General features: G+C 45.1%; 1 protein-coding gene across 2 annotated transcripts; it reads right to left on the minus strand.

Moving 5' to 3' along the window:
• Positions 1 to 216: 216 nt before the first annotated feature.
• On the minus strand, positions 217 to 18,322 carry virma (vir like m6A methyltransferase associated). Of its 2 annotated transcripts, none has more exons than XM_061777772.1 (27): positions 18,192 to 18,322; positions 17,719 to 17,831; positions 16,574 to 16,660; positions 15,473 to 15,521; positions 15,011 to 15,173; positions 14,801 to 14,929; positions 13,904 to 14,107; positions 11,492 to 12,225; positions 9,969 to 10,106; positions 8,602 to 8,828; positions 7,990 to 8,517; positions 7,738 to 7,892; positions 7,567 to 7,649; positions 7,210 to 7,303; positions 6,057 to 6,445; positions 5,277 to 5,432; positions 4,967 to 5,202; positions 4,634 to 4,883; positions 3,881 to 4,098; positions 3,587 to 3,719; positions 3,207 to 3,353; positions 2,958 to 3,112; positions 2,749 to 2,845; positions 2,336 to 2,502; positions 1,903 to 2,252; positions 1,115 to 1,273; positions 217 to 678 (listed from the first exon to the last, which is right to left on the minus strand). In XM_061777772.1, the coding sequence occupies exons 1-27, from the start codon at positions 18,252 to 18,254 to the stop codon at positions 449 to 451; spliced, it is 5,454 nt and encodes a 1,817-aa protein (XP_061633756.1). In that variant the 5' UTR covers positions 18,255 to 18,322; the 3' UTR covers positions 217 to 448. The 2 variants fall into 2 exon arrangements, with proteins under 2 accessions (XP_061633756.1, XP_061633755.1); XM_061777771.1 differs by having other exon boundaries at positions 13,880 to 14,107.
• Between the last annotated feature and the right edge of the window lie 132 nt (positions 18,323 to 18,454).

The following is an 18,454-nucleotide window of genomic DNA, read 5'->3' on the forward strand; positions in this document are numbered from 1 at the left end:
GGGAGACCCTCTACAATGCAATAAAATAGCTGTGCCTTGAGATAAAGTTGTTCCGTGACCACGCTTGTGACTTCAAAGACTTAAATCATCTTTCTCCATTGAAATGAATGGCATGCCAATAATCCACTCCAGCACCCCCCCCTCCCCCCCAAAAATATTAAAAAGGAAAATAGCAATCTATAATATTGTACATTATAAAAAAATATAGTCCTGACATAATTGAGACAGCTTTTATTTTCCTTTTTAGCTTCCAAATTTGCTTCGCTGTAGCAATCAACGACATGAAAAACACTCCGAACTTTATTTTCTAGTTACAACTTATAATAACAAAACAACACAAAATCTGCATTAGATGCTGACAAGATCACCAGGGACACATTTCCATGGAGATGGCATAAAACAACCTGATTGGTCCGTTTGGAGCCGCGGCAGGCTTTTGAGTCAACATTTACCTGGTGAAGGAGCGGACGTGTCGGCCCCTCCCGCCGCCGCTCCCTCCCCCGCCGCTGAACTTGCTCACCTGGGAGCCTCTCCCTCCTCCTCCTCCTCCTCCTCCGCCGCCTCCCACGTTGCCGCCTCCTCCTCCACCTCCTCCTCCGCCGCCGCCGCTAAGCCACGTCAGCCCGGTGCCACCTCTGCCACGTGGCACTCGATCACGAGGAGCCAGACGATACGCGTCTGGGAATTTCAGATGAGAGGGTGGCGGCCCATTGAAATACACTTCTTTTCATAACGGTAAAGACAAAAGTGCATAACGGTAAAGACAACAGCGTCATAAAAATCGTGTCAGTTGCACCATTTCAGTGTTTCCCTTCAAACTCTGCAGATAAATGCATTTACGTGAGTGCATAAATGATCCGAACTATTCATAAAACCACTACACTCTTGTCTCTATACTATTGTAATAACAGTGAAGACATGAAATAGTTCCCACTCTGTCACAAATGTGTCCATATCCATTCATATCTGCGAAATAACAGCATTTATTTCCCTGTCTGCTATTGAGTAAATGCAAAATGATTAATTGATTTTCAAAAGGAAAGACAGTGGGGTATGAAAACCATCCATCCAGTTGGCACAGTTTTGTGTGTGTGTGTGTGTGTTGATTCCTTACTTGCAGGAAGTTGTCGTGAGGGCAGAGGTCCTCGCGTGAAGTTGCTCTGGCCCCCGCGAGGTTCACTGTAGGTCCCCCTGTGAGTGACGGCCGGGACTTGCGCTCCTCCATGAGCGCTCCAGGACGAACCTCGGCCGCCCTCCCTGCGAGGGTAGTTGCCTGTGGAACCGAGAGGCCTTTATCGCCCTCTGTTGGACAACTTCGGATTAACACGTTAAAAAACCGACTGTTTGGAGCCCTGCCCTCTGGGGGATTCCGAAAGAATAATTTGACTGATGTTATTGAATTGTTCTGGCCGTTACAAAATGTGTTTCACACTTCAGGCTGTAATGTAATGCAAAGGATTTGCAACCGAGTACTAAAAAGTGAAAGTTGGATTTATGAATGTTAATTTGTCTCATGATTTTTAGTAGCCCCTTAAAAAGTGGGAGGCATATATACAAACATGTCATTCCTCCACCGTTCACCTGATTTGGATGTCAATACCCTCAAAATACAGCTGAAAGTCGGCAATTAAAGCACATGTTGTCCGTTTCATTTGAAATCCATTGTAGTGGTGTTTAGAGCCAAAAAGATGACCATTGTGTCGATAATAATGCCAATATTTATGGACCTGGCTGTATCGGGAAAAGCTGGAAGAGGCTCAACAATGAGGATCAACTGTACAGAAAATGGATGGACAGACGGATGTGTCGGCACAATATGCACTAAAAGACCTGTTCTGCATTATGGCATATGACTAACATGAAATCAAACCATATTAAAAAAGACAAGATGGGTGCGCTTACCAGAGAGTAGAACAGTTTTGGGCTGCGGTGGAGTAAAGAAGCGCGTCTGATTGTGGAAGGTGGCCCTGCCTCTGTTGCCAGTGAAAAGTCCTCTTGTGGGGAGCTTGGGGGAGCTCTTCAGAGGCCGTTTAGGAGGCAAAAGTCCAATTGGGGTGGTGATGTCTTTAAACTCAGCTGCCACAAAGTCATCCACGTGCATGCTGGGAGGACGGGACGTGTTCTGTTTGCGCTGGCGGAAGATGTCGTGGGGTCGGCAGAAGTTCTGTCCCAAGCCCCCTCGGCCTCCCCGGCCACGCGGCGCAGCCATGATGTGCGCTCTCTTCGCAGGCTCCACGTAGTCTGATTTACCGCTACAAAAACATTCGCAATCCTCCAGTCAACGACATTGAAGTCTGCGCAAAGTGTTCAGCAGAGACGTGACTCGATGCGCTACCTGGACGTAATGAAGGTCTCGTGCTTGTGTCTCCCCAGCCGGAAGCCTTTTTGAGCCTTGGCGTGACCAGGCGAGGAGGGCTCGGACAGGAAGGAGCGCTCCAGTTCTGCCTTCAGGTCCAGTTCTGGACAACATTCCTGAGCCAAACCCACCAGATCCACCTTCACCTATGACACACGCATCCAATTATGTTAATTCTCATGCACATGAACAGTGTCCCATGGCCACCAAACTATCACTTTGGATAAATCAAATATTTTTAGGATTGTCTATTCTTTTCTACAATTAAATGGGAGGGGGGGGGGGGGGGGGGGAATAAATAAATAAAAAAAGTGAAATCGGATACACTCTTGTGGTACAGGGCACACTAATGTGACTGGGACCCACTGTTCTAGGTCAAATGGAGTACCCACCATGTCGAGCTCAGTTTCTATGTCATCTGTTTGGAAGGGAGAGAACCACAGAGCCTTGAGTTGCTCATCAAGTGCTTCGGAAAGAATAAAAACAGTCCTACAGATTAAAAAAAAAAAGGGGGAGAATAAATTAGTTTGGTCAGGGGGAGTTTAAGCGGAGTAAAAGCACAAGGGCACAGTTCCATTTGTTGTATTATCAGCAGCTGTACCTGTGATTAAACTGAGTCGCGAGAGTCTCGGGTGCTGGCAGAGTGGGCTCTGTATCAACTGCGGGAGGCTCATCGGCAGCAGCCTCCAACGTTTGCCTCAGGACGGTCACACTCTCCAACAGGGTCTCCAGTGTATCATCCTCCTTACAAATTTTCTGAAAGGGAAACAACAAATACACGTTTCAATACAAGTCAGCATCAACATTTGTCGAGTCCGAATCCTATTATGACAAGTGCACTCATTTGTACCTTGATTTGTTTCTCGAAAGTCTGAATAGGATGCGAGTCAGACTTTTCCCACTGCAGAAGAGCCTTCATCTCAGATGCACTCAGCAACCGTGAAGGGGGAACAAAGGGCAACTCCTCGACGGATGCCTGGCCCTCCTCATGACACTGCTATATATATATATATATAATACATGTAAACACAGTGCCAAAATGACTCTCAAACAATTCATTTGTGTCTGGAAAAAGTTCAGCTCCTTATGAGAGAAGGTGGTGCAAAAAGCCCTGAAATAATGGAACATTTGAACATGAGCATTCAAAAGCTAAAAGAAAGCCAAATGAAGTTCAACTGTGACGGTGGTATTGCATTTTAGGTTTGTCCTGAAATCTCAACCGAAATTTACCACTGGTTCTGTGTTGACAATCTGTCGGAGGAAGTCCAACAAAGCTGAGAGCAGGTCTGCAGAGTCCTTGTTGAAGGGAAACGCTAATCTCTTCAGAAGCGAGAATAAACCTGGACTGTGTTTCTTCAGAGCCCTGAAACATTGTACCGCACTTAAATGAGATTCATGGAAGTAGCAATAGTGATGGCATACATTTTTTTTTTTTTTTTAAAAGTCAATAAAAAAACTGTTCATAAGTCTAACAAACAACTTTTGGTGGGAAAAGGAGAGAAACAGAAGAGCAGTGGTATTTACACTTTGAGGTGGTAAACTCCATAGTCGTGCTCTGTGAGGAATGTTAAAGTCCTGATACAGGTGAGGAGAAGCGGTGCGCTGCTGTCCCTATTTCCCAAAACCTCCATCCAGGAGTTGCAAATGGATGACATCATCTCTCGGCCTGGGAGCGCGTTGGCCAGCTGTTCCAGCTCTGACACGCAGCTTTCACTCCCTTGAGAAATCACCAGAGAAATGTCCTGGAGGAGATGGCAATACATCTTTTTAGATGACACTCTTTTCCTTGGAAATACAATATCGGGAACAACCCTGCCGCAAATTGCAGTAATGGAACTGACTCGACATTTTTTTTTTTTTGAATTGCCTATACTGTGCTAATAGTTTAAACAGTAAATATAACCCAAAATATGATACCAAAACACCTTAATATAAAACACATCTTACAACGTCACAAATAAAAAAAATCCCAGCCAATAGCCACCCAGCAGAGCAAAAAACATACACATAGTGCGAAGACTCTCCATAGCTAGAACGGCCGAGTATCACTTCAACATACCGGTTCTTCCTTGACACCAATTCTTATGTTCCCATTGTCCAGTGCTCTGGTGGCATGTCACAAAGAGCATCAAAAACGCAACTATTTGTGTTTTTCTCTCAGCTAATAGCTGAGGATAGGTTCCGCCGAAAACAACGGGACTAGGTGAAGTCGTGAATTGACAACTGCGAACAAGCGGGGGTACACTGTACGGTTTACGCTCTGTTGACTTTGCTTACCTGGTCACACAGTGACTGTAATATGGTTCCCATGAGTTCGCTGCATTGCTGTTGCTGTAATGAGTGGGTGGCGGGAGGAACCAGGAGAGGCAGCAGCAAGGGGAAGAGATCTGCCAGTTGTTCGTCTCCAGACACTGACCCAGAAAGCAAGTGGAGCACGGGACACTTGCAAGCTCTCTGTGACGCCAGCGCGTCAGTCAGAGAAAGCAGACGCAAGACTTGGGCCCAGCACGGACGTTTCCCCTCCGCCCTGCAGGTGTGACATTTTTTCCCCTCAGTCAATTTGGAGTCATTGCAAAGTCACCACAGCGCCCATTTGCGTCCGTCACTCACGGCTGTAGCTCCTCCGACAGCAACTCTAGCAAGGTCTTCATGATGAGCGTTGCGGTGGGTGAAGACAGGTCAGCCAGCTGAAGACACACTCTCCTGAGGATGGCCAAGAGCGGAGCGCAGCTGGTGACGCACACACACTGCAATGCCTCAGAGAACACTTTCCATTGTGCCCGTACGTGCATGCTCCACAGCTTCCTTGTGTTTAAGGCCACTGCAACGTCTTGTACCGACAACACCTGAGGAAGCAACGACAAGGACGTGTAACAAGTACAAAGGAAGAAACGGTCTCGATTGTGGCCAACTGAGGCACCTGAGTGCTTTGCATTGGAAGTGGCAGTGGCAGGAGCTCAGACAACAGTGTAAGACCGGAGAAGAGCCCTTCAGGAGCCTTGAGTAATGACACTAAAACCTCTTTTAACATCAGTGACCACGTGTTACTGGCCAGTGTCTCCTCTGTATGCGTCACCTGTAAAAAAAAAAACGCGCAAGTTGGTTACCCTGTTGAAAATGTAATTTACTTTTTTGCAATTAACCTCACGGTTGTTCTTTACACAAATAATAAAATAAAACAGGCGTCAATGTAAATAGAGAATAAAACATGTTTGTTGCATTGTATGTGTACAGCATGTGGAAAACCACCATACCATACCATGCTGACCTAATGACAAATCTACTCAAATTAGACAATATCGCTTCATTTGACAACCCATAACTGCTTCAAAATCTCAGACAAACTAATAGATTGCACCACAAGGTGGCACGTCATGGTCATATTGGGGAAAATATGGCACGTTTGAGACTAGAAGAATGTTACATGACCAGAGAGAGCCAATCACAAGTGTCAGTTTTAGGAGGAGGAAGTTACATGAAAAATATCTGAGCTTTTGGGGCTATTTTTCAAATCCAACTAAAATTGTATTCATGGAAATTTCCAAATGCAACTGTAATTTAATTACACATTTTCTCCCAGTAAAAGATTATAATTACATACATTTTGTAATTAGCCGACAACGTCATTACATGCAACTAGTTCCTCCGCAACATATGACCTATTAAAGAGGCAACACTTTGCCTCCCAAACCTTACACACCTCTTCATTGACACCCTGCGTAAAGGTCAGCAGGACGTCAACAATAAGAGCCTGCACCCTGGTTTCATCCCCATCCAGTCGTCCCGATGCAGGGATGGAACAAACTATCATGTGGAGCATGACCAAGACGTTGGCCACTCGAGTGTCCCTGAACTGGAACGCGCCTCCGCGGAGCAGCTCCGTCAGCATGGTGCGCAGCAACCGCAGCGTACTGACGCAAACGTGGAGGATCATGCAGCGCTGCGGCGTGGGGCCCATGTTTCCGTGCAAGCGCCACGGCTGCAGCAGCACGCTGCACAGCTTCTGCAGGACTCGCACGCATGTATCCAGACCCTCGCCTGAGAACAGCTGAACACAGGCGAGACTCCATTTCAGGTCCCTTTGCTGACCTGGGGAAACATGGCGGACAAGCTGAGATCTGCGTATGGCGCTGCTTACAGTAACTCAAACTTCTGTATTTCCTCTTACAGTGGCCATGGGCAGCGACTACCGCACAGAAAAAAAGATGCCAAAGTTTGAGGCGCACTGTTTATTTATTACAGTACACCAGGAATTCTCAACTGGTAGGTCGAGACCCAAAAGTGGATTGCAGACCCTTTTAAGGGTGTGTTGCGGATAGCTAGTAGAAAAATTACCGGGGGTCCTTCGCTCTAGGGTCGCAACTATCAAATATTTTTGCAACTGAGTATTTGACCAATTATCTCATCGATCAATCGGATACAAATGGATTTTGCATTATCAAACAATAACAGTAAGTGAGGTCTAAGTATGATTTTTGTCCACTTGGGGTCACAATCCTCAGGTTCCGCACTATAATATCTGTGACTTTCCGTGTTTATGGCTTTAAAAGGCAGGAACTGGCCTGGTGAGTGACGTGTGCGTCAGCGAACAAGAGTGTAGTTGGCTGAGGTTCGTGGCTGGCTGTTAACTGGCTCACTGTTTGCCAGTCAGTTGTGAGCCATGGAAGCTCGACTGTGAATGTGCTTATTACAAGTTTCTTTTTGTTTAATAGTGTGATTGAAAGTGCACCGGTGGCTGTGTCTTATCCTTCAACTCTTGCGGGGGCATTTCAATACGTTCTACCTAGCGGTGGTAGGATACCGATGTTCATGTTCATCCTCAGTTTCTTAATAAGGTGCTCTGAATTATTTACCTCCAACAGGAGGCAGGGGGCAGGCAATGTGGCAGATCACCCTTAGAGCAGTGACCAATCCGGTTCCCTCAGGAGTCAACACATTTTCCACATTCTGAAGACATGAGACGGCACACATAAAAATGATATATAGCGCTATTACTTGTATGCAGTCTCGACTTTAACATGCACCGATGCAGGCATACGTTAGAGCAGTCCAGACATGTCAGCCGGACCACGCATACCATGGCAGATAACTCTTGGGTTTGTTGTAAGATGAGCTCATTTAGCTGAATATGTGCCTTGGAAGACGCTTTTTGCGTATTAAGTCTTGTAAGTTACCAAATGTAATTGTTTTGATAGAGAGGATATTTATACCTGTTTGACGTAGTCTAGAAGTGGTGAGATGCTGCCGATCTCAAAGCGCACTTTTTCCAACGGCTCCAGCCATTTGCTCAGCTCTGACGAACAACAACCGGAGTAATCATTGAGAGGACACGCCGCCACGACAAAACCTTTCCAACACATTTGCACATTTGTCATATTTACCCTGTAACTTGGCATTGGTGTCGTCAGCCTTGGCTATGAAGAGCAGTGGCGCGGCATACTGTTCCATCATCCGCAGTTCATTTGAGCTTTGCACCACCAGCAAGATGAGCATACAGGCGTAGTTATACGTCACTGCTTTGCGAGTCTTGGCTTCACTTAAAAAGAAAAAAAAAAGGAAGGATATTTTTACACTTGACATGAGTAAAAAGTAGGGTTGGGTGATATTGAAGAAGGAGAAGAAGAGGAGCTCACCCTTGTCCTTCCTTGCTGTAGTGCTGCAACAGTGTGACAAGACAGGACAAGTTGTTGTCCAAACTCAATACGTGTACCACAGCACTGCGGCCAGTCGCGGTGAAGGTCATCAGATAGAGTGAATGGAGGATGGCCAGGACCTCCGGATTGTCACCTTCATCCAAGCCCACACCTCCGTCTCCTCCTGAGGTCACATGGCTCAAGAGCTCCGAGACCCCCTGAAGAGCATGCAGGGCCTGCATGAGCCACACGCCGAAGCCCTCTTCACCAAACCCGGGCCCGCTGAGAGCGCCCTCTCCTCCCGGGAAGGCCGTCTCCTCTGCGTCGCTCTCGGCCATGGACGCGAGAAGGCGCAAGAGTAGGTTGGTGGGAGCGGGTTGGGCGAGAAGGAAGAGCAGACCCGACTGCGTGAGCGACAGGAAGCGAAGGAGCTCTCTCACAGCTTGGGTAACGCCCAAGTGTCCAGCCGCCGCTGCTGCAGAAAGCACCACCGACGTGCTCTCCAGGAAATGGCATGCATGCAAGTACCTGGAGATGATGACTCAAGTCAACCTCGGGGGCACAAGTGAATTTTAAAATGCACTTCGGAACCAAGGGTGTGTCAATGTGTACCTGTAAAGTGTTGGGTATGGATCATCCCTCTCCTGTGGTCCCGTTATTCTCACAGAAGTTGGAAAAGCTTTTCCTGGGGGCTGCACCATGCAGTGAGGGGCGGTCTCCAGCAGCTGATACAACTCCTCCAGGGCACCCACCAAGCGATCGAGCTCGGCTTCGCTCACGGCGGAGGGACTCAGGGCTGGCTCCTCCTCCATGGTGGCGTCCACATCCTCGAGCTCCTCCTGAAAAGTGATTGTTGACAATTGCTGTCAAAATAGCCATAATGTTTAACCCAGTGGTTCTGAAACATTTGAAAGCACGTACCACCTCAAATAATACTAAGCGCTCCAAGTACCACAAAGTTAAATGCAACTGAACTTTACTTACTGTAAAAAAAAGAAAAATAAAGAAATACTGTACTTGAGAAGAAAAAAATTACTGTACATAAAATAAGTACTTTAATGGATTTAAAAAAACATTGTTTAAAATAACCTTTTGCATAGCTCCAAGCATCATGCATTAGATTGTATTTCATCAGTAATTCTCACTCGAGAGAACCCACGCACCACACTTTGAGAATCAATGGTTTAACCCATAGGGACCTACTTTGACACAGTCTCCTAATGTTCTGGAATGCCCCTTACACGTTTATGCTCGACTCGGAAGGCATAAAGTCCCGAAGTGAAATGTACTCAACATCCTGGTGAGTCTGTGTATCCATGACAACATTTCAACAACAAGTCAGCATGGTTGGCACATTTCAAAAAGGCAAGTAAGCAACCACCCATATGAGAATAAAAATTGTCCCTTGTTGTATTTAAGCTCTTCTGACCTCATTGTTTCAAGAAACTATTGTATATAAAACAACTTAAGAAACTATCACTGTGTCATAAGTCAGCCTTAGCCTTAGAATAGCCTTAAGATCAAAATAGTCAAAACTGCTACTTGACACTTACCGTATATCACAATAGGACAAATTAGGTAATGCAATTATTTTGAACTGATGTACTATGCTGTTCAAGTTGAAACAGAATTTGAAAATGTAAAGGAAAAAAAAGTCAAATTAAATGAATAATAAACTATGCATTACATCTCAACGCATAAATTGCGTCGCAGCTTTACTAGAATTCATCCATTTTCTTTACCGCTTATCCTCACGCGGGTCGCGGGCTGCTGCAGCCTATCCCAGCTAACTTCGGGCGGGAGGCGTGGTACACCCTAAACCGCTCGCCAGCCAATCGCAGGGCACATAGAAACAAACAACCATTCACATTCACACCTACAGGCAATTTAGAGTCACCAATCAACCTACCATGCAAAATTTGATAACAGTATGGGTCTTGTGTGTGTGTGTGTGCGTGCGAGCGTGTGCGCGTGTGTACCTGCTGCGGCTCGCTCCATGCTGCTGCTGTACGGCGGAGGTCGAGCAGTATCTCAAACATGTGACTTTTCTGAAGGATGGCATTGCCAGCAGTTATGACCCTCACCGTTTCATCACGCAGGAAGAGCTGCACTAAAAGCTGTGAAGGACAAGAACGTAAAAGGTAAGGAAAATAAAGCACTTTTTTTCTCTCCTGAAAATGCACATGTAAAGAAGGGCGTGGCAATTAATTGATTTTATTGATTCATTCAAGTTTGCCAGTTTTCGTAGTTCAACGCGCACTCCTGCTAGCAAACTAACAAAAGCGCTAGTACACAAAAGCAGACTCAGTGTTGCAAACTTAGCAATTTGGTTGCTACATTTTTAGTTTCGTGCACTGCACAATAAACCTTGGCCTCCCTCCCGACAGTGCAATTGTAGAACCGAGAGGCTTTTATAGCCCTCTGTTGGACAACTTGGGATACTAACAAGTTGGAAGAAACTACAGCAGTGGTTGTCAAACAGATTACACCAAGTACCACATCCAAAAATACTTGGCTCTCCAAGTACCACCAGAATGAACAATATTAAAATACAGCAGCATAGTAGTTTTTATTTCCAAGTTTTTGTTTTTATTATTATGTAAGCCACTGTAAAGCTATGCGGTTTGAACATAAGCACGCTGCTTAAATATATAAAAATAAAAAATAAACTGTACTTAAAGAAATGACTCAATTAAAATGTATAGGACATAAAAGTTAAATGAAAAAAAAATGTACCTACTTAAATATTTGAACATTTAAAAATATTTCTAAAAGATGAAAATCCATTGTACTTAGTTAAGTACAATTGAACTGTACTTACCAAATGTATTTTACCGGATTTAGAGGTTAAGCCACTGTAACATTATGAACAATTTGCACATTTAATTCAGTGATTGTTTCGCATGCCACAAGAGGGAGTCGGCATGCCAATAGTGGTACGCGTACTAAACTTCAACTACAGGACTGATATACAGAATCAAATAATGACCGTCATTCATAGACACAAGGGTTCTCAAACTTTTCCCCTTTATTTTTTAATACCGAAATATATGCCATAAGAATTTAACATCCATCCATCCATCCATCCATTTTCCATACCGCTTATCCTCACTTGGCGGGCATACAGGAGCCCATCCCAGCTGACTCTGGGCGAGAGGCAGGGTACACCCTGAACTGGTCGCCAGCCAATCGCAGGGCACGTATAAACAAACAACCATTCGCACTCACATTCACACCTAGGGACAATGTAGTGTTTTCAATTAACTGGTATTATTATATTTTACTTTCACTTTTGTCCTTTTCAAGGTGACTCAGCAGCGGTGGGGCGCTCTCTATTGACCAGCCGCCACTTGTTGTTTCTATGCGCAAAGAGGAAAAGTAATGTACTAAAATTGAAAATGGGATTCTTGTGGGGGAAAAAAAATTCCAAAACTTAATAGTAAGACCGTATGGCCCAGCCCTGGTTTAAAGCTGTGATTAGAAAGATTAAATTGGTGCAAACCTGATAGCCACTCTTCTCTGACTCGCCAGCGTTGAGGAAAGCCTCTACCCCGACAGGAGAACTGATCAGAGCATCAAGTGCCCTGAGAAGACTCAGTTTCAATGTGGAGGATACGTGGTCCCTGTGGAGGAGCTCCAACAGCACATCCAGAGCCCCGTCACGCAGTAGCGCCTTCAGGCCCTGTGGACACTCCGCTAGGTACGACGCTAACTTGGCACCTGCTTTCAGTTGTCTGAGGTTGAGCGCAATTGGTTGTGTGAGGGCAATCTCCATACTTAATGCTTGGAGAGCCCACTGGGCTAAAAGACCGACATGCTCTTCCAAGGCCACGCGCTCGGCCTGTTTAATGAGGCAAGCCGAGTCCTTGGCGAGTAGTCCCGACACTTCTTCCAAGGCAGTGACCCAGCGGACATCTCTGTCTTCGCCAATGCTTCCTAGGAGCTCTTTCACCTGCGCAACCCCATCAGCATCCTCTCCACCTGCTACTTCCTCGGGACAACTAGGGTCTTTGCTCTTCTCCACACTGGGCTTCTCAAGCTGGGTATCGAAGTGTGTTTTGTACGGAGGGGTGAAGTAGACAAGCGGTCGGAGTTCTCGTTCATAGGGGTCGAACTGGACTGGCGGCACAGATGCAAGGTCCTCAGGAGTGTAGTCCATGTCAAAGGAGGGTAGCTTGAAGGTGCCATTATCCAGGTCATCCTCATCACTCGAAATCTGCTCATAGCCGTCATCACCTAGTCCAAAAAAATAAAAAATAAAAAATAAATAAAAAAGAAAAGAGACAAAAAAGGAGAGTCGTCAGAAAATGTAGCGACTCCATTGTAAATGATGGTATTCTATCATCACAGATACAAAAAGGGAGCGAGAGCAAAGAAGCTGTTGACTAATGTATTCTTCCTTTCTTGTTTAAGAATACATTAGGCTGTGTTCAGACTCATTCACTCCTGAATCATTATATAGGGATTGTTCTATAGTGGACTACATAGTACATGAATATCTAGTTTAAGCAAATTTTACCTAATAGTTCACTCCCCAGTCAAATGAAAAATTGTTTTCAAACACTTCTTAGGTGTACGGTTAATTAAAACATCACTGTCGCATAATTATAACATACTGGATGAACGTGAGTTGGTAGGTCTTTCGTGACAAATACTGTATTGAACAAATAAATACATTATAATAATGTTATATTGTTTGAAGATGAGTGTATTTTACAAAATGAATACAAGCAAAGCATTTTTCCATCCATGTTGTGATGTGTTGCTCACATAGTTTCACGCCACGCCTCAAATTTGTCTCATGTCAAAAATCAAACCGTACCCCAGAAGCAGAACAGCATTTATCTGGATCGCCGTAATGCATCATGGGATATATTGCTTTTATCCGGTGTTCACTACTATTCAAGATGCACCGTGTGACCCACTGAGGCCACTGTATAGGGGAGAACCTATGCTCACTACTTACTCGAACAGGACTACAAAATGGAGAGCTCACTATAAAAGGCACTATGTAGTGCAGAGATGTCCAAACTAAGGCCAGGGGCACATTTGCGGCATACCCACAATTTTTGAACGGCCCTCGGCATATCCTAAAATGGTTTGCCTGCATTGAACTACTTACTTTCTATACTGATTGGCAAGGCAAGATAAGATAAGAAGTTTGTTCTCATCTCTTACTTCTTTGTTTTCCACCATTCCAACTACAAAAGTCACAAAATGTCTGTACATTATGCACCGATGAATACGCACGGAGCGTGAATCGCCAGTTTTTGCTCCACTTTCTGCTCCATGTCAAGGTCATCTTAGCACAGATCGCTCTTGTTTTGGTTCTGAATGCGGAGCTGGGATTGTGCTGCTGCTTTTTACAACAAAAAAATGAAGTATAATACAGTATCTGATTGCTTACCATATTTTTATCTACACATATGGATTGGTATAATGTGTTAAACAATGAAAGGTGAATAATCTCAAAGTGGCCCTTGCATCAGTCCATCCAAGAAACCTTTGTTTTTTTTGTTTTTTATACATCCTTAATGTAGTAGAAAGGGGGTGAATGCGAACACAGCCAGAGACAGACCTGATGGCAGCAGCACTTCCAAACATGCAGGGACAGTTGAGCATGCAGAACACGATGACAGCATGAGTGCGGTCCATCTTTACTGGTAAGCGTAAGATTGTTGACCTTAAGCCTGGTTAGCTGAGGCTATTGATGAGGCAGCATGCCATAGCAAATCCACTTTTTCACTCAATCCCAAATGGACCCACTTCATGGAACCATCACAAGCTCCATTAACTTGTGAACGCTAGACGCTGTACTTCTAAGAGGTTTTGAATTTTGCGTCCATTTGAGATTGGAGACTGAATGTCTCCCACCAAACAACTCCCCTACCTTCCTCCATCTCCTCGTCCTCACCCTCATCTTCTTCTTCTTCCTCTTCCTCCAGAGCGCTCCCCTCCGTCCGCGTGTCGTCCTCCTGCTCTTGCTCCTCCTCTTCGTCCTCAGCTTCCTCTTGCTCGGCATCGGAGTACGCTTCGTCGGCAGCCAGCGACCTCTCAGGCGACACGGCCTCCAGGTAGTCCTCGCGGCCCTCGCGCGGCTCGTCTTTGACCATGCCCACTGTCGATCACGGCCAAGATGACAACAGTTAGCAAAACAATAGGACGTCCAATTTCAAAGAACATTGCTGGAAAACTCAAGTATTACAGCAAACCACCACTTTGCGGGGGGATACTTTCCAGACCCACCCGCAACGCGTGAAAACCCACGATATATTGGGAGTAGTTTAAAAGAGTACCGTGATACCTCAGAGTAAGTAATGGAACGATACCACATCTTTTTAGTACCCGTACTTCTGTGCAGATCAACAGATGGTGAACATTTCTCCAAAAAAGTGACTTCAAGCTGTTTAGTACAGTGGTTACTCCACTGACGAGCATGCTGCGGGAGACTGTTGCAGATTGTAGCATACTTTATTCAGCCTCCAACACCCCAGAGAACAACAGTACGACCAGTTCGCGGGGCTATCACCCGAAGCAGTTATGGACGACAAAAATCCAATCTAATCTACAATCCTCCTTATGCAGAGCATCACATCGCCAAATCTGAAAACAGGTTTGCGGGCTTCCTGGGTATGCAGCCAAACTATGATAGCTACGGGCTAACATTGATGTCCCGTCTCGTCAAGATGTATTCATCAAAGAGCCATGTTTTGCTCGTCACCGTCACGTTATCATTATGAAAAAAGGGGCGTCAACGAAGACAAAATGATATTGTTGATGCTGAACACTATTAATACGTTATATTACTCACTGCTGGCTCCCGGAACTTGGACTTGCTCCTCATCGTCATCATCGGGGGGCGGGGGCCCGGGTGGGGTGCGAGGCCCTCGGGGTGCGGGTCTGGGGGGGCTCCCATTGTACTGGTCATCTTTTTCCCACTCTACATAGTAAAACAATGAGCACTGTAAGAGAACATCTGCTCAAATGGTGTTCACCGGCCTTTCGTTTGACAGACGCCCACCTTGTTTTACAAGTCTTTTGGGCCCGCATGGCTGCTGAGGGGGTGGGGGAGGGGGCGGCGGGGGCGAGCCTTGCTCGTGTCCATGCGAACGCTCCGCTGTCCCGTACACAGCCAAAGTCAGACTGGTGTACCAGCCACGCAGCACCAGGCCATCTGTGTTGATCTTTGCACACGCACAAATATGTTTGATGGCTTTTGTTGACTTTTCGAAGACACAATTTATCCTGACCGGCATATTTTTCACAACTAGGAGGACGGATCTATGAATAGCTCTAAATACTAGTTTGACCCAACACCTTCAGATGTCTGCTAGAAAGCCGGAAAAAAACCAAACACCTCTCATTTACAACTAACTTAATGCAGCCGAATTACAGGTTGTAGGTTACGCACAAAATATAATTGTTACATCAGGAAAACCTGCTACTTTAACTGGGGTGTGTTTCACATTCTATTTCGGCTCACCTTTCCACTGGGTCTGAAGACAATCGACTTGTTCTCGTCATACTCCAGACTGAGGGCAAAAAGAAAGACAGGACATATACAATAATTTGTCCATAGTTGCCATAAATTAGAACGTGGCACTACAGAGTATATCAGCTCGCAACAAACTATTCTGCTCACTGCGTCATATGTATAAGAGGTATTTTAGAAAGTGACATATTAATATGAACGCTACCATTCCACACACCGTAACAGGACCACATACGGATACAGAATTGTTTATTCTCTGAAAATGTGTCACTCATACTATATTTCCTTAGTAGTAAGGCAGCCTTTTACTGAGATAATAACAGGTGGGTGAGCAATAAGACCAAGGTTATTGTTCCTCCCTCATCCTCCCCAATTAAAACACCAAGAACAAAAGTGACTTTCACACAAAAAAAAAAAAAAAAAAGCGTTGACTTTTTTTTGGTCTAGGTGATGACAGCTACGAGCAGTAGCCATCAGTGACAACCCCTTATGTGGACGCAATAATTATTGGGTGCTCATCACTTTAGTTCTCAGCACCGACAAGGACATCTACAAAAAAATTAAGTGGTAAAAATACTCCTTCCAAGGTCCCTGGCAAAGATAATCAATAACTCAGATGTGTCATATCTACAATTGACATCAACTCTGATTGATAGTAACTCAACCTCTGGTGCAACTCGTACTGTTCTAGTAGGGGGAATAAAAAATAGAACTCATTCAGGTTTCCTCCCGGGACCACTGATGAGTGCTGCGTCACTCTCAACTACAACATGGGTGGGGCCGAGTTTCAGGTGAGACCAGTTAGCCAAAACAGGAACAAAGAAGCTTGAATATGGGTGGGTGCGCGCGCACACACACACACACACACACACACACACACACACACACACACACACACCTCACTGGCCTCTGAGAACGCGGTTTGGATGTTATGGTGACTGGTTCTACAGGTCAGGCAGACATGTGCATCTTAAGGCACTTTGGGGATCTACCCAGGAAATACAGACGTGGAAAAAGGAGAGCCTCATAAGGATACAGAAACAAAACAAGATGGAGGAGGGTGGGGGCAGAGAGAAAGAATGTTATCCTCACCTGCCAAGTCTGTTGAAGGTAGGGCTGTTGGGTTTGGGGACGTTTTTGAAGAACAGCTCCAACTGGAAGGCATGAGGGGACGTCTCTCTAGAAAGCCAAACACACACCCGATGAAAAGGATGAAGATCTTTTGTGTGTGCTCGGAACACTTGACTTGAAACGCATCAACATAGGAGAGGTGGACAAAGCGACAGTGGGACATTCATTTGTTACCCATCAAGAAGTTCACAACAGTTGTATAAATTTCATATAGGGACACGATATTTTGTTGTGATATACAATAACGGAGACCAAGAAAAATCTTTTTCCAAAACTTTGTCCACCATTAGAGTGACCTATAACCTGGTGCAACTCAATTGGAAAAGGAAAGACACACAGATAGTTTTTGCACAAGTGTGCACACCCTCTTGTAACTGGGGCTTGTGTTCAGAATGAACCAATCACACTCAAACTCATGTTAAATAACAGTCAGTACGCACCTGTCACCATTTAAAGTGCCCCTGATTAACCCCAAAAGCAGTTTAACTGTTCCAAGTATGCTTTTGCTGACACCTCAAAAGTTGGAGGTCCAACTGCTGTGCGCGCGTGTGTGAGAGCGAGAGAGAGAGAGAGAGAGAGAGCGAAACGCAAGATAAAGGATACATTCCAAGTGTTACTGAAAACATTGCATTTTTGTCCTGGGAAAATTTGTTTTGAAATGTGAACACATCAGAGGTATATGTCAGACTGGTGATGTGGTTTCAGTGTCGTAGTATCAGTGCTTTTTAATGAGTCCAAGCACTGTGCAGACGTACAGTATCGGCACCGGTACCAATACGGGTGCAACCCTGCTAAACGCACAGAGTGGACGTGTTGCCACAGTAATCATTCAGTCACAGATATGAGTGATCTGTGACGCACGTCGGTGAAATGACATAATCTATAATCGACGTCTACAAAAAAATGAAGTCATTGAAGAGTGAACGTCTCATTTCTCCTTTCTCGCTCCTCCTCTGTTGTTCTCCTCGACTTAGTCCTTGATGGCATCTTAGATGGATGGAGCTAACACGTAACCAAAGGAGTGAGGAACGAAGAGGTTGCAAACAAAGAAATAGGATTTAACCTGAGTGTGTTGGTGATCATGGGCTAGTCATCAAATGTCTTACCCGCATGCTCTGCTCTCAGGTAAATTGCTGTGGGCTTTTATTCCGGGAGGAATTACCCGGATTTCTGTGATCAGCGCCACGCAAGGGAAGCGCACCACATCCACATTGGTGAACTGCGTGTGAACCGACAAAGAAACGGGATGGTAAATGTTTACAAGTGCATCCAACCATGACCAACACACAGGCCAGCGACAACAGCTCGGATCGGAAGTAAACAAAGCCAAGATTCGACAGAGCGCGATCTCCAACTATTAGCAAATAGCATGTAACGATAAATGACATAGAAAATACACACAAAACTGAATTATTACGTGAATCAATGTTAATTGTCTCGTTTGCGTGGAGACGATGCTAACATTAGCATGCTAGCCCTCGAACCTGCGTCTGGCTGTACAAAAACTACAGAATACAAACAAGACACGTGATAAATGCAGACAACTCTTCGGCTCGAATAAAAGAATACGTTTCGTTACCTCGGCGCTTTGGTGTTTAAACGTGTCTAGAAACAGAAGCTCAGTTGAAGAATCCCCCGCCATTGCTTTCGGCTACAGTGGCCGCGGGGTCAACTTCCGCCTTCAGTAATGACTTCCGGGGCACGACCGTCAACCGCATCTGGACGTAATAACAACATAACTGAAAAAAAACATTGTATTTATTAAACGATAACATGTTATTTGCTGCATATTGAATTCATATCAATATTACAAACCAAAGTTTTTATTATCAAATTCATTGA

Source organism: Phyllopteryx taeniolatus, chromosome 6, assembly GCF_024500385.1.
Source record: "Phyllopteryx taeniolatus isolate TA_2022b chromosome 6, UOR_Ptae_1.2, whole genome shotgun sequence".
NCBI lineage: Eukaryota > Metazoa > Chordata > Actinopteri > Syngnathiformes > Syngnathidae > Phyllopteryx > Phyllopteryx taeniolatus.

What these genes read in the sequence shown, in the direction of transcription:
- virma (XM_061777771.1), bottom strand. Translation starts at nt 18,254, where the DNA reads ATGGCGGGGGATTCTTCAACTGAGCTTCTGTTTCTAGACACGTTTAAA. An exon ending in CCATACCCAACACTTTACAG is followed by an intron (nt 8,518 to 8,601) that starts GTACACATTGAC and finishes CATCATCTCCAG; the next exon opens with GTACTTGCATGCATGCCATT. An exon ending in CAAAACTGTTCTACTCTCTG is followed by an intron (nt 1,274 to 1,902) that starts GTAAGCGCACCC and finishes TCGGTTCCACAG; the next exon opens with GCAACTACCCTCGCAGGGAG.